The 14,774-nt window shown below is 47.0% G+C and overlaps 1 protein-coding gene across 7 annotated transcripts in view; it reads left to right on the top strand.

Annotated features, from left to right (window-relative positions):
- The window catches only part of PHACTR4 (phosphatase and actin regulator 4), a 79,068-nt gene that overhangs the window by 33,438 nt on the left and 30,856 nt on the right, over positions 1–14,774 (top strand). For 4 of the 7 annotated variants that reach the window (XM_074894162.1, XM_074894159.1, XM_074894160.1 and 1 more), the window contains one exon: positions 1,965–2,011. The exons of 1 other annotated variant lie outside the window; for it this stretch is intronic. In XM_074894162.1, the coding sequence (XP_074750263.1) occupies positions 1,996–2,011 (16 nt within the window). In that variant the 5' untranslated portion in view covers positions 1,965–1,995. Of the gene's footprint in view, positions 1–1,964; positions 2,012–3,819; positions 3,891–4,225; positions 4,303–14,774 lie in introns of those variants that run through there. 2 more of the 7 variants (XM_074894164.1, XM_074894165.1) reach the window with 2 other exon arrangements.

The following is a 14,774-nucleotide window of genomic DNA, read 5'->3' as shown; positions in this document are numbered from 1 at the left end:
ACCTGGCATCATTCTTTTTTTCCTCCAACGTGCCTTTTATGCTTGTTCTCTGAATAATTAGATGATTGTGGATTTCGTGTTTTGCTCAGAAGGATCCCTCCCCACGCAGGCTGCGGTGCTTCCAGCCGCGCTGTCAGGCGATGACAGATGTCCTTGGTGCGTACAGTGAGTGTCCAGCAGCGACGGGCTGCCGGGATTAGTATTCCAGGCACAAATGTGCCCCTTGTAATATGCAAAGCTCAGCACAGCCTGCGCAGGAATGCCCTTGAAAGGCGAATTAAACTGAACTCCCTGGTGGCTCCGGGGGAGTAGGAGGGTTGCTGTCATCTACGCTGAGGTTCAAGTAGGTTTTGAGGTGTCTGCTTTTGTTTCTCTTCTGCTTTTCCTTCCCAGAAGGAAAGGGCAGACAGGGAGACCTTACTTGCAAACACCCTGTAGAGTTGCTACTAACTGGGGGTTTGGGTTTGTGTGAAGATGCTGACTTGATAATGATACTTGTAAAAATCATGATGGCTCTTGTGCCTTCAGTGGCGAGCATTCGTTCTAGTTTTTGCAAATGGTGTCCTTGATGCAGCCTTTAGGCACATCAAATGGATGTACCAAATCGTGCATCCAAAATGCATGTGAAAGTTAGCTGTATTTTAACAGTGTTAATGGATTAAGCTGGAGGGATTCTGAGGGTATTTCCCTGGTAATCTGCCTCTGAAATGAAGAACAACTGATGTTCTTGGGCAACTGACTTGCTGCCCAGAAGTCTGCACAGCTAGCGCTTCTCTGTGCTAAGCTGTTTAAATGTTGGGATTGCCAACGATGTTCTGAGAGTTTACTGGCTTTGTCGAGGTGTTCTCCCCATCTAAGAATATTGCTGCAACGGTATTCTAGCTGCAACAGAGAGAAGTAGCCTGGAGCATGGTTGTCTGATCAAAAGAAGTGTTTCGCCCACACAGTTCAGCAAAGCTTAAAAGCCCTGCTGGCGATGGCTTGTTCAGGCACACTTCCAGTGATGGTGTGGTAGGGTTATCTCCTCTGCCACCGCAGCCCTGTGATGCTCCGACGCTTTCGTGCAAGCTGAGCACGTGCTGTAAAGTCAGCAAATTATCAGATGGAGCCAATCCCTCTGATCTGATGTTGCATTACAGCCAAGAAAACTGGGCTTTGCTGGGAGGTAAGGTGGTGATGAGCTGTCCTAGACTTAGTGGTGAAGGGTTAGGCTGAAATGGGCTACACATAAAAGCTAGCTTTGACTTCTCAGTACTGGAAACCAGCTTGTTTGGTAGCTCTTTCCCAATCACCCCATGCTGTGCCTGTTGACATTTCCTATTGTGGTTGTCTTAGTTTCAACTGCAAGCTCCTCAGGACAGAAGCACCCTTTTTCTAAAACGCTGAGCATGTTTTTACTGTGCCACGTAATATATCAGAACCAAGATGTTTCTCCTGATTTCCCCAAACTTAGTTCCTCTTGCACTTCTTTTCTCTGGAGAAAGTTCTGAAATGCCGGGTTTGCTACCAAAATCCCAGTTCCTCCTTTTTGTCTTTTTTCTCCGGTATGTTTGGAACTGTCTCGATGTTGTGTGACATCTGAAATACTTCCTGTGCTCTTCTGCCTTTGCTAGATAAGCATTAGCTGTTCCCTTTTACAGCAGGCACATGCTTTCTTGAAGAGGCAGATGTGGGACGTTTTCCCTGGGAACAAACATTTGATGCTTTGTAATTATTACGCCTTAATTTTGTTTCCCTTTTCTTTCCAACACAGCATGTGTGTGATTAGAGGCTACTTCAAAGAGGGGTGAAGATGCCACACGCTCTCGTTCCTAGTTTGCTAGGGCAGGATTTCTGCTCTAGGTTCCCTCCACGCTGATTATGTGTCAACTCAGCAGAGCTGACAGAGAAGTGAAACTAAACCTGAGCTTTGGTCATGCTTGGAATTTTAATTTGTGTGTCAATTTTGTTTCCTGTTTTTGTAGGAATTGCTCAGAAAGCTAGTGTGCAAGAGGAATGGAAGAGAACACTGGTGAGTACACTCTTGGATATCTTACCAGAGGTTGTGGACCTGTTCTTTCCTCCTTGGTTAAGCATCATAAAGAACCTTATTTCTTTAAACTTTGTGTCTTTGATTCAAATGTAGAAGGTGATTAGAAAATAAGCTGGTTTGGCAGATGCATCAGTTGCAACTGTACTGCACTAGTGGTGTGGACCAGACCTGATCAAAGCTGTGTTGCACGTCTGGAAGATCTTTTTTGGAATCTCCCATCTGTGAAATCTGGAATACAAGTCTATTGGCTATCCCAAGCTCTTGAAAACAAATAACATCCCCTTTCTTAATAGGTAAGAGGCTAGAAGCGTTGAGCTGGTATGTGATTTGAACAAGGCACATGGCAAGCCATAAAGAAGGATCAGCTCATGGTAGCTCCTGACTTCTCTTTCTGTGTTTATTCCTTTAGGCTGCTCTGTCTTGCAGAAGATACAGGGTTTTTTTATTAAACAAAATGTGGCTTTAGAGCTCTTGCTTTAGGCACTGTGTAGTACCTTGCCCTGAGGCAAGCAGACTCCTCACTGTTAGGTTTAACTGATGCAAGGGTACGGTTGCAACTAGAACTCATAGATTTTTGGCTTAGAGATTGCCTTGAATAGCTTTTCCATCTGTTTGCCTAAAATGGCTATGGAAGACATGATTTAAATGGCCATTTTTTTCCTCCCGTTGAAATGAGATTTGCATGAAGGCTCTTGCCTGCCCCGTGGGAAGGCAGACTCTATTAAGCATATTGACCTCACATCTTGTGGGCTGTGATGTTGCAGTTGGTGACTTCTAACTTGTAGTGAAGTGCAGCTCTGTAGCCATAATGTTATTTCTAGATTATTCCTGTGCAGCTAGGTGACGCCATCCTTAAAACTTGAGAATCGATGTATTTGTCAGCAGTGCGGTTTGCTTGGCGTGGCAGATGTACCGGGCCTGTCTGCTCAAGGCCAGTTTTTGGCTTCATACAAAGCTGGTCTGTTGGAGCCCAGTGGCCGGGTTGGAACAGCTACGAGCCAAGAACACATGCATAAAAACATGTCGTGCTTATAATCCTGGTGGCAAAAATTGCCTCTGTGCCCTCTAATTGTTAGCCTGCAAGGTGCACATTTAATTTGTGGTGATTGCTTTCCCTTATGATTTGCTCGTGGCAAACTAATCCCAAATGATGACTTTCGGAGGGGGAGGATGGGTAAAGGGAGTGTGGTGCTGGCAGCTGATGTTGAAGCAATGGCTGTGGAGATGACAGCTCCCTGCTCAACCCCAGGACAAAGCACAGACAGCAGCAGGGCGAGTTTTTCCATCTCTCCAGCCTGTATTAATAGGATGGCTTTGAGCAACACTGTGAGCTCTGCTTATTCACCAGGACTCGGCCTCTGCTGGGACTGCCAGCAGCCAGCTGTGTTTGTATCACAAAGCTTTTTGTCCCTTTTTACATGCAGCTGAACTCCATTTTTTAGGTAGATCAGTGAGACATGGGATTGGAGCCTGTTGAGGTTACTGAGAGCTTTGACTCCTGATTTGAGCAGTGCTGGTAGCCTGGGATGTTAAAGGCTTTATGTTCTGTTTGCATTTTGCCAACTTAAGTAAAATTACCTCCCCTTTCCCTCTGAACAAATTCAGCTGTGCAGTTTTAGGATGGAGTATCTGTACTTGATCTTTGCATGCACAGACACCCCACACAGCTGGTTGTGAAGCTTTATGTGTTGCCGCCTTAGTGCTGGGAGCTAAGAGCCCCATATGAAAGGCAAAATAAGCAGATGGGTCTTTCATTATTATTTCCTTAAAATTACTTTGCTTTTAAGGACGCTCATTCTCCAAGTGCTGCTAAGCTCAGGACTCCTGGGTTGTTCCCGGCACTGAGGCTGGAGATGAGGTAAGGCAGAGCTGCGTGCAGGAGCTGAGCTGAAGTCGATGCCCTTTGTTCCTTCAAAGCCTGGTGCTTTTTGATGTATTGCTGTCCTTAACTGGTTGTATATTAACTGCATTCACAATACTGCATGGCTGGCTTTTGTTTTAACTGCATTGGCACGTGTTCAGAGTTGGTGTGCTTCGAATGGCCACTGGGACTGCACAGTGAAGCATAAATCCTTTTTAGCTGTCAGGCTTCGCTAGTCATGGGTGGGGGAGCCCTCCTTGGCTGGCTGCCCTGGCTAATTAAAAATGAAATTTGCTGTTGTCTTCAGATTTTAATTCATGCTCATCCCTGAAGACTAGTGGAAGCATGGTCTCCAGGCAGCTGCAGTGAAGCGTCAGAGCTGTTTCTATACACAGTTATTTTAGAACAGGTATGCAACTTAAAATTTGCTCTCAACCCTACCTTGTGTTGTTTTTCAAGTATAGAGAAGAATATACAGAAACTTCTTGCAAGCCTTGGGACGTGGCCCTGAGCAAGCGACTATAGTTTAAGTAACCACATGTCAGTTATCTGCAGTAATTTGGATGTGTGTCTGTGTTGTAGGGCATCAGATGGTTTCATTTTTCACTCTAATGCTGGACTTAAGCAAAACTGAATTACTTTGCTGTAGGCTGTGCCTGTGTGATTGGTGTTGGCTTAGCAAATGCATAAACTGCTCAAGTCGCAGCAACTTGTCAGCCTGAGCCCTCAGCTACCGACTCGTGCTGTGAAACCTCCTGGAGACGGAAGAAGTTCTGAAGCGGTGGGAAGCTGCAAGGTTCTGTGTAGGAGCTGAGAGGTGGTGGCAATGGATTGTGCCTCGGTGTGAGGCCGGGGCACAGCCCTGCGTAGTCTGTGCTGGAGGGAGAGTGCTGCCCCTGAGTCGTCAGCGGAGCTGTGAGGTGGGTGGGAGGACGGAGGTTAGCGAGAGGAATAACTGAAATCTAAATATACACGCATTGTCGGGCCGAGTTTCCCTGCTTTCCAAGGTCCCACCTACACAAGTGATCTGCTGAAGGGAAGTGTCACGGGAATACCTTTCCCCTCTTCAGATCCTTCCTGCCGTGCGGGTGAAGGATCACACTCTATTTTCAGAGCCTATTTCCGCTGTTCCATCTACTGCCCACGCTGTGGCTGCCTAGACCCCCTCCCAAAGACCACTGGCTTATCTTAGCATGGTATGAGCTAGGTTTGAGCCTCTTAGTCAAAGGATTGTCTTATCTAGCATTTCATCTGCCTGTAAGTCTGCGAGATCTTAAAAAACAAAATATTGAAGAAGTGGGAGCTTTGTGCTTGGCTGGGCAAGTCTCACCTTGTGCCTGTGGTTCCTTGAAAGCTCTGCTGTGGCGTTGGATAGACCTGACATGGAAGCGAGCCTGCAGTTCACTTGCCCAGTAATGTTTGAGCTGATAATTCGTGAATAGCTGTGGAGGGAGCATGGCAATGCCTTTCTTCAAGGGAAGTGTTTGCTCTTGGGTCCTTTGACCTCCCGTATTTCAGGGCTCTGTTTACAGTTTCTGCTTGTGGCTACACACTTCTTCTGCAAGGTATTGGGATAGGAACCTTTTAGTAGCTTCCCTAAAAGGTCTAAATCTCTGTGGGACAATTGTTGAAGCATTTTGGGAAATAAGTGAAGTAGCCTTTGAACACACAGGCCCTTACCCAAAGCTGCTTTTTTAGAATAGCACTTGAAATACTAAGTTTGTGGGTGTTTTAAGAATATTCTGCAGCGATTTCTTTATTCAGGGCTCTTTCATCCCCTTTGACTTTCATCCCCTTTATCTCCTGCTGTGCTACTTTTTTTCCAATTCTTTTCCTTCTAAAAATAGGAAATATTCTTTGAGTCCTCAACCTTTGTGCAAACAAAGAAGCAATTTGTTTTAGCATCTTTGCTGACTTCTGGGCTACATGCCTCATAAGGAAACCAGTGTGATATGAATCTGCTGCTTTTGGAGACTTGGACTCCAAATATAGTCTGAGCAGAGGAAACGGCTAGAAATGTGAGTACTTGCTTCTTATGCCACCAGTTCTGCTACTTGTTCCTGGCAAGATGCGTGGCTGGCTACCCGATTGCCATTTTTATCCCTAAAAATGAGAGCGATACCTTCAGATGCTCAGAGGTTCAAAACCGTGATGGAAATGGGGGCGTGCTCATCACATGTGCATAGGGAATGGATTTTTGGATCACTTCTGGTTGAAAGCATGTCTGTAGAAGCAGTACCTTTTAGTATACATCCATTGCTGCCAACTTCCTAGCAGCCCTGCTGTCTGAAAGGAAGTTTGAGGTCAAAAAGACCTATCGAGCAGTTCCAGGGCTAGATTGTCCCAGCAGGTTCTGGCATTGCTGCCTTTCAAAAGACTAATGCTCAGAAGGGAGATGGCTGCAATGGTAAAGGTGCAGTGACCATGACCTGTCCCAAAGATGCTTTAGTCACTGACTTCAATCAGCCTTGGTATCTGAAAATAACATTTTGTTTTCATATGGCTGCTGGCAGATGTGTGGAACGTGTGTGGGATCCCTCTTGCCGGGGCCCCGTGCTGCTGCTCTTTACCAAGGCCCACCAAACTCAGCAGCTCCTCTGGGTAGGCACCATGTGCAAGTAGAAGACAGCAGAAGACTACGGCTGTGCAGTCTGTTATGAGAAAACAAAACCTGCTCAAAAAAACCAGTTTTGTGCTTCAAAGGTGTCTGCCAAGTGACTTTCTTCTTGCTGTTCCTTTCTTTATAAATCCTTTTGTGTTTAGCAGCAGTGAAAGCGGAGGGAGTGGCTGCTAGGATGTAAAATGTTTTGCTTGTAGGTTGTTAGTTTGAACCTGAGGAGAGAGACCATGAATTCCCATCATGTGCCTCTGGAGTGGATCGGAGACTGGTGGCAGAGACAAGGACTTTGCAAGGGCCACGGCTGCCAGGTGGAGCTGCCGGCGTGGGAAGAAGGTCTCCACCTGCACCTCCCTCTGATCTGATGGCGACTGCCACAGGGTGTCAGGGTTGAGGAGGAAATACGTCCTGCTCTCAATGTCTTCTGTTCCTCAGAAACCTAACAAGGCTTTAGGTCTCTGGGACAGTCATTCTGGTACTTTGGGTAACGCACTTCAAAAAGGGAAGGGTCCAAGTAGGGGCAGGAGGGGAGAGGGTGGGGTGGAGGGCACTTTGGTTCTTTGCATTTGCTGAAGAACTTGGATGAAAGGCCAGTCTCTGATTCCAGGGTTCCTCATCTGGCTGCCGGTGCTCGGGACTGGCTGGGTGGGAATCCCCTTTTGATGACTAAGTTTCAACTGGAAATCAGCTGCTTGGAGGCTGCTGCCAGGCCAGACATTTAACCATTCAGCAGCATTTAGAGAAAACTTGTCAAATGTGCACTTTTATGTTGAACTGAAGTGTTTTGACGATGTGGTTCTTGGTTTAAACTAGGCTGCTGGAGATGGCATTTGTTGTTTTCTGGGTTTGATCTGCAGTCAAACAGCATTGCAGCGTTACGAGTGCTTCACTGTCACAGCTCTGAAGTCTGCTGAAGAACGGTTAATGTTAACTAGCCAGTGGAAATCTCTTTATAATGTCTGTTCCAGAACAAAAGAACAGGTTTTTCTTCCGGGAAGACACAGAAGCTGCAATTCCCTTATGAGATCCTGTATATTATGTATACAGCAATATAACTGCTTTGTGCAATACAATAGACAAACCAAAGTGGTCAAAGTGCCTGAGATTAAACATTTAATTACAGTTGATGTGTGCTAATTTGCAAGCATGCAGGAAGGCAAAATCCTACTGTTCCTTAGTCAGATTCACCAGATTGAACTGATCTCAGCGGAGACCGTTTGACTTTTAAACGAGGTGCTGTACATGACACTTGCTTACCTTCCTGGAGTGCAGTTTACAAGTTAGCAAAATACTTCGGGACATTATCCTGACAGCCTTTTGTTCTTAAATTTGTGATGAACATTCTCGTTCTTACTGTAATTAACGTGCTGAGTGGTGTCAGGGTGCTTGGGGCAGTTAATGGGATGCCAGGGCTGCTGTTCTCCTTGCTTGTATTTGCAAGTGATTCAGATCAGCTATCCAACTACTAGCTGGTGTGGCATTTAAGAAAATAAATACCCAACAATTCGCCCGCGAACAGGCCCCTTGTGATTGGAGTAGGTGTCTGAACTCTTGCTGCCTTCCCCTCCTGATCTACAAGCCAAGTGTTTTACAGAGATTATTTGCTGACCTGCCAGAGACCTTGTAATTCTGTGGTACCCCATTTCAAGTGAGTTTTAAAGCTGTTGAAGTAAATGGCCATGCAGTTTCTACAGAGAGCTCTGCCGGGAGGAAAGCGGAGGTTAATTTTGCTGGTTTTGTGGTTTAGTGGCTAAGCTGAGGATGTGCTGGGAATAAGATGCTTTGGCCTCCAGGCTGGCTGGGGCAAGATAGTAGCGAAGCCTGATGTTGAGTGAAAAATGTGGTATCTGCTGAAGTGCTTCATGATTGAATTGAATGATCTTACTCCTTGTATTAAGAGATAAGACCATGTAGGACATGTAATCAATCCTCCGGATAATTCAGGCCGACTCACTGTAAAATAGTGAGTGTGGAGTTCTTGTGGTTCAGTAAGTAGGGCATGGAGCAGAAGGGTCGGATTTTGAGAGTTTCTAGTTTTCATTCTCAACTTGTTGGACCTTAAATTCACCTTGTTTTCTGGAACGTGGCTGCCTGTAAATTCTGTCAAAGGATTTTAGTAGCTGATTTTATTGGGGTTGGGGGTAGAAGAGGAGCCTGCCTGGAACCAGAGGTAAGTGGGTTTGGTATAAATGAAGTGATTTCATTGCTGTTTTCCTTAGTTCACGCAGCAGCAATGTGTCCAGGCTGAACGGCAAACCTGGCCTTTGAAAAACAAAATACTGAATGTTCTCATTAATGTTGATGCCCTTGTGAGTTGTAAATAGTGTTAGCTGAGCCGTGGCTTAACAAAGCTGCCTCTCAGGCCCCGCTGGGCTGCAGGGCTGGTGCCGATCTGCAGTCGGGCTGCTAACAGTTGTATGTTGTCACTGCTGACGTCACTGCTTTATCTATTTCTTTCTCATTTGTCTTGAAAAGGAGCCCGGCTCTGATTTCTGAAGGTGTCTTTTTGTCTCCTAAAACACTTGAGTGCAACAAGAAACCAGAGATCTGGTGTGGGTTTTTTTACAGATTGGACCAATCCAGCTGCGATGGGACAAGCGATAACCACGACTCAGGAAGAATATTGCTCTTCAACTCAGCCTGGTTTTGTCTTGCTTTGTGAAGCACAGATTTTAAGATTTCTGAAGGACTTACTAGCTGGGTTATGATAAATTTTTACTTCTTTGTACGTGAAAAACAGTATTTATAGGAGTTACTAAATTCCACTTACAGATCTGTATAGTCTGTTGGTACTCGGGCTGTTCTGTTCCTGAGCTGGGTTTTGCACATTCAGGATCTGCAATGGATCCTGGTGCTGATTAGAGCTTATCTGTGTAAGATGAAGCTTTGCACACTGGTGTAACTCAGCTGTACAATTTCCTTGCAGCATCTTGGTCCTTTTGTCGGTATCTTCCATCTCGGCCTGGAAAGCTGCTTTCACCTCGGGTGCGTGGGGTGTCACTGCTGCTAACCTGGGAGGTCCAGAGCGGTGGCTGGAGAAATCTAGAGATGGAAATGGAAGCAAATTGTGCTAAAGCCGTGTCAAATCGGTGCTGAGATCTGACCAGCTCCTCTCCTGCGAGGCTCCTCTCACGGGCTGACCGCGGGCCTGCGCTGCAAGGCAGCAAATCCCTCTCCCTGCCTCGGGGCCGTGCATGGGACCGAGTTTGCCCCTCCCAGGGGACCCGGCGGGTGCTGGCACGCACCGACACCGGCCCCGAGCCCCGCAAACCGTCCCCCCCTCCTCTTCCCCGGGGAGGTTGGGGGGGCCCCGCCGCGGCCCTGCGCTGCAGCCGCCAGGGGGCGCGCGGCACCGGGCGGGCGGCGGGAGCCGGGGCGGCGGGGGGGGGGCGCTCAGCAGGGCCCCCCCCTTCCCACCCCTGTCGCTGCCCGCCGTGGCTTCACCCCCGAGAGGAGGGAATTTCGTGCCCGCAACCCCTGCCAGGGCGCTTTCCCGTAAAAGCTGCGTTTTGGTAGGGCACCCCGCCCCGCAAGAGCAGGGGCCAGGGGTTCCCCCTCTCTCTGTTATTGGGGACACCCCCCTACACACACACCACCCCCCCCAGACTCTGAAGGTGCAGCCAAGCCCTGGCCGTGGATGTCGACTTCCACCAGCAGGATGCCGTGAAGTGGGGGGTGACTCGGCGGCATGTTGCGATTGCGTCAGGTTGGGGCAAAATAATAAGGGTGGCTGAATGGCTGTAGCGCGTCCACGCAAAAGCCTCCCCCTGCGCTTGAAAACGTGGAATTTAATAACTTTCCGTGCTCCGTATAAGAATCCTGTAGAAAAACACAGCCCCGGTTCCTGTGGTTCTCCCCAGCTCTCTCCTGCCGGCTGGGAAACGGCTCTTGTGTAGCGTTTGCTTTGTATGTTTTCCCCTTTACTTCCCCGGCAGGGCTGCAGTAAGGGACTCATTTCCAAGGCTGGGCGAGCAGTGAGTCATGGCTTGGCAAGGAAAATAACTCCTGGCGACTCGGTGGTGATCCTCGCTGGATGGATCTGCTTGTAGCTCCGTCCTCAAAGGCTCAATCAACACCCTCTCCCCATCTCAGGAAGGCAGAGTTAGGCAGACGTCTGAGGCTGACCCTTGATCATTGAGAGGACTATAACCAGCCCCTGCAATGATTTTTTGTTGAAATTCAACCAAACTGTTGGAAAAGCTGCCTCCCCTCCCCAGCCCTTTGATCTTAAAGTTAAATCTTGGAGATGTTAGTGGTGATTAGGAAAGTAAACATTGTCCCTTCCTGGAGGGAAGACAGAAGTTTGTTCTGCTCAAGCACGGTGCGTTGCAGGGGTTAAGTTACATTTTGCTTTGGGGAGGAAAGGAAAAAATCTCTCAAAGTAATTAACTTAAGATGCTGAAGCTAATGAACGGGCTTTCAAAGCAGGGGCTGGTGGGGGGTTGATGGGAATCCCCTGTTGAATCAATGACATTAGGGCCTTAGGAGTGATTCTGCAATTATTAGACTGAAATGATGTTGAACATGAAGTTAATCCTGTTATCTCTCAAATATTGAGCAAACTGCTTGCTCTGGATAACTCTATAATGGGATTATACTAGTCAGTCTGGCACCCTTGACACTCCCTATCTGTTCAGGGCTTTTTCTTATTTTCCTCTTCAGGATAAAGTATTGATCAGTCTTCTTAGAGTTAATTTTGGGAGATGGTGTCTAGGGCACTGTTTTGCAGTGATCCTGGATTTTCTCTTTCTTTTTTTAAAAATGAGTTTGATAATGAGCACCCTGTTGCCTTATGAAGCCATTCACTCTTCCACAGCAAAGATCCCTTGAGCCCATCCCTAAATAAATGTTTAGGAAAAGAACTGAAGAACAAGGACAAGTATAAAAAGAGACTTCCCTTCGTCATGCCTTCCTGGCATCAAAAATCTGCAGTTGGGTGAGTTCCTGTGCTGGAGACCATGCCCGGGCCATCATGTTTGCAGAGTATAATCAGTTCCGGTTTGAAAGCCTAATTTTGCATCTGTGATAGCCTGTAGCAATTGTTCTAAACAAAAGTAACTGGTGGGGTTTTTCAAAGGATTATCCTGAGTTTGTTTTTAAGCAGTCTGATAAATTGCAAGGTAACCAATGGCAGGAAAACACAAGAACCAAAATGATCATGTAGGGAGGAAAGAGAAAAACCCTAGCGCATGTTCAGTCACTCGCCGACGTTCATTACAGACAGGATTGCTTTCCCGTTGGGCCCACACACCTCCGTGTTTTAGTGGCCTGACTTTTATGCAGGGTTTGTCACGAGCTGGAACAGTGGTGTTGTCACCGCCAGGTCAAGTTATGTCCTTGGTTGCAGCAGGGCCAGACATAGTGACTTATGGTTCTGTAGTTATGGGCAGAAATCAGACTACTGCGTATGGTGCGAGAGGTAAAGACCTACACCCTGGTGAGAATTACAATTTGAGTTTCAAAGTCAGAGAAAACAGTTTTTTCTCTGCTCTGTAGCCAGAGGCTCAATTAACAATAAAACGGGCCTCTTTCTTTCAGCATCACTACAGTATAGAAGTGATTTCTACAACACCCACTAAATGAGCAGATGTTTTTGTGCCAAACCAGAAATTTCCATAAATATGGGAAAGTTCCATTACAGGGTCAGTCAGCTTTTAGTTTCCAGGCTTTGATTATTTTTTTTAAAGCTGATCTGAATCTCATTAAGAACTGCTTATTTTTTGGTGAGGGGTTTTTTTCCCATCCCCCCCCACTCCCTTGCCGAAGGTGAGAATTGCTTTGGAAGCTCCGAGGAGCTCCCTTACAGCAGAAATGGGCTTCAGCGTTGCTAATGACTCGTGTGTAGATGTGGGCTAGTGTAGCCAAGGGGCCATCTAGGATTTTGGACCAGCTGGGTTTCAGTTTAAGTGCCCAGGGGCCAGCTAGCCCTGCTGTTGATAAGGTAATGGATTTAGGTGGTGTTGTCGCAACCTGTAATTTCAGGGAGCTTGGGGGAAGCCTTGGGATGGCATTTTTACAGCAAGAGAGCTAGTGCCTTCTGCATGCTTCTTCAGATGGGAATCCAGCACAAGAACAAATTCCCTGTTTCAAACCTAAAGTACATGAAGAAATGGTTTAATGTTTGTTTGCACACCCTAAATTTTGTGCACCAATCCAATTGCTTGCTCTGATGTATCCTTGCTGTAACTACTGTTTGAAGAATGTGCTTACTTGGAGCCCTGGTTTTCAACTTCCCATTTGTGCACCTTTGAACATCCTCTGACAGGAGGCACGGACCCCTCTGAAGTTAGTTAATCCAGATGTACCTGGTTTTCTCGGTGGGTTCTCTTTGAACCCCTTAAAGGTAGCTCTAGCTCATTCTTCCTGCGAGCTGAAAACCCCTGAACTTGAGTTTTGGTGCTGCTTAGTCTTGTGTGCTGTGGATCTTGAGGCGGGAACTCTTTGGTGCATGCTGTGGTGGGGAGTTTGTACTGATACTTGTAAGATCTTTCTCCCTAATGAGCAGCGTTGACCTCTTTGAGCATTGGGAAGTACGTTGTAACCTCACGGAGCCATGGGATGTAGCATGGAGCTCGGTGGCTGCCTAATCTCTGCCACGTCATTCTTTGATCCGAGCCCCTCTCTCAAGGTGTTTAACAGAGGTGTGAGGCTTACAAAGGCTGCCAGGGTCAGGAGCGAGGTGAATCACGCTGCTCTGTCTAGCCCACTGACTGGGGGGGGGGGTTTCTGCATTTCAAGTGAAGGTAGGACTCCCACAAGCCCTCCTGGGTTGGCTGTAAGCTTGTTAGCTTACATACTTGAAATAGTAGTGTGCTATAACTCCTTATGCTGCAAAATTTGTCTGAGAAGGTGAGTAAATATTTGAGTAGCTTGCCCTTGCAGAGCTCACGGCTGTTGGCATTCGAGCTGGCTGCTTCAGAGCCAGGCCTGATGGACTGCAGTGGCCGTGCTGGGCTACAGTCTAACCTCTTACTGGCAGAAACAGTCTTGTTTCGATTTAACCACGTTTCCTCTCAGCAGCAGTGCTCAGAGACCGTCTGCAGCCCCACATGCGACCATGCTGAGCGTTGAGTAGATGGGAGTGTTATTTGATAGTGTCGGAAAGGGTTTCCAGCCACTCTTTTGATATGGTGCTACTTGCTCCTAAACAAGGTCGCTGCTGGTGCTCGACAAATGCAGGAGCAAGGGAATGAGGTGAAATGAGGATTCTGGGAATGTGTGGTCACATCTGCAAGAGGGGGAGCAGCTCTGGGAGAAGCGGCTTCTTACGAGGTTACAATCAGCCGTACCTTCTGAACTGTTGGTGTTATCTCATCTCTTGACATTTCCTTTAATTATCTGAAATGGCCTTGACACTATAAACAATTGCCATGGCATTGTCTCTGCAGCTTGTGTGAGTCAATGTGATGTGTAAACAGCGTTTGGTTTTGGGGACCCGATCTGTGTATGTCTTGGGACACGAGCTACCTGTTTGCAATTGTCACGTCTGCTTTTTGCGCCTTGGTCTGGGACGGCTCTTCGTGCTCATGTCTGCCACCGTCTTGTTTTCACAAGAGCTCTTGGCGCTGGCAGAAAACAGAGGAGCATCAGGGCAGGGGCTGGGATTTCGGGAGGAGCTGAAGGGGGTTAGACAGGGTGCTCACATTTTGCTTTCAGCTCCTTTGGGCCTCCATCATTCTCTCCCCAGCGAGCCAGTTCAAAAGGGGTAAGGAAGGGGATGATTCACAGCACAAACCCAAGCATTGCTTTCATCAAGCTAGCAGCAATCTTTTACTCGGCATGTTTCAATCTTCAGCCTCGGTGGTGCTTGGAGACACCTTGGTGCTTGAGCAATAGTAAATATTTGAAGAGTTGAGGTTGAGGTTGACTGTCTTGCTGATGGCCCTTGTCTGGGTGTGACCCGTGGTCTGGATGTGCCACTGTTTAGGGTGGCCCATGGTAGATCTGTGAAATGTATTTGACTAGATGAACTTCCAAAGCCTTATCTTGTTCCTTAAATAGAGAATAAAGCTTGTATCAACATGAATCACAAAGTTGATAAACTGGAATGGTTCCTCTTGGAGTTGTCTTCTTGTATTGGGCAAATATTTATCCACATTGTTTCAAAAGGCATATTTGTGCAATAGAAGGAGGTCAAACCTGTAATTACCTGTTAGATTCACTCAGGTAGAAATGGCTTGTAAAAACACAGTATGTTTGAAAGGAAGCTTTTAAACCTGATGTTTGTGTGTGAATCTAAAGTTGGGGTTTAAAATTTCAAATTT

This window comes from Strix uralensis, chromosome 25, assembly GCF_047716275.1.
Source record: "Strix uralensis isolate ZFMK-TIS-50842 chromosome 25, bStrUra1, whole genome shotgun sequence".
NCBI classification, from domain to species: Eukaryota; Metazoa; Chordata; class Aves; order Strigiformes; family Strigidae; genus Strix; species Strix uralensis.
This window is presented reverse-complemented; position numbering and strand designations above follow the sequence as displayed.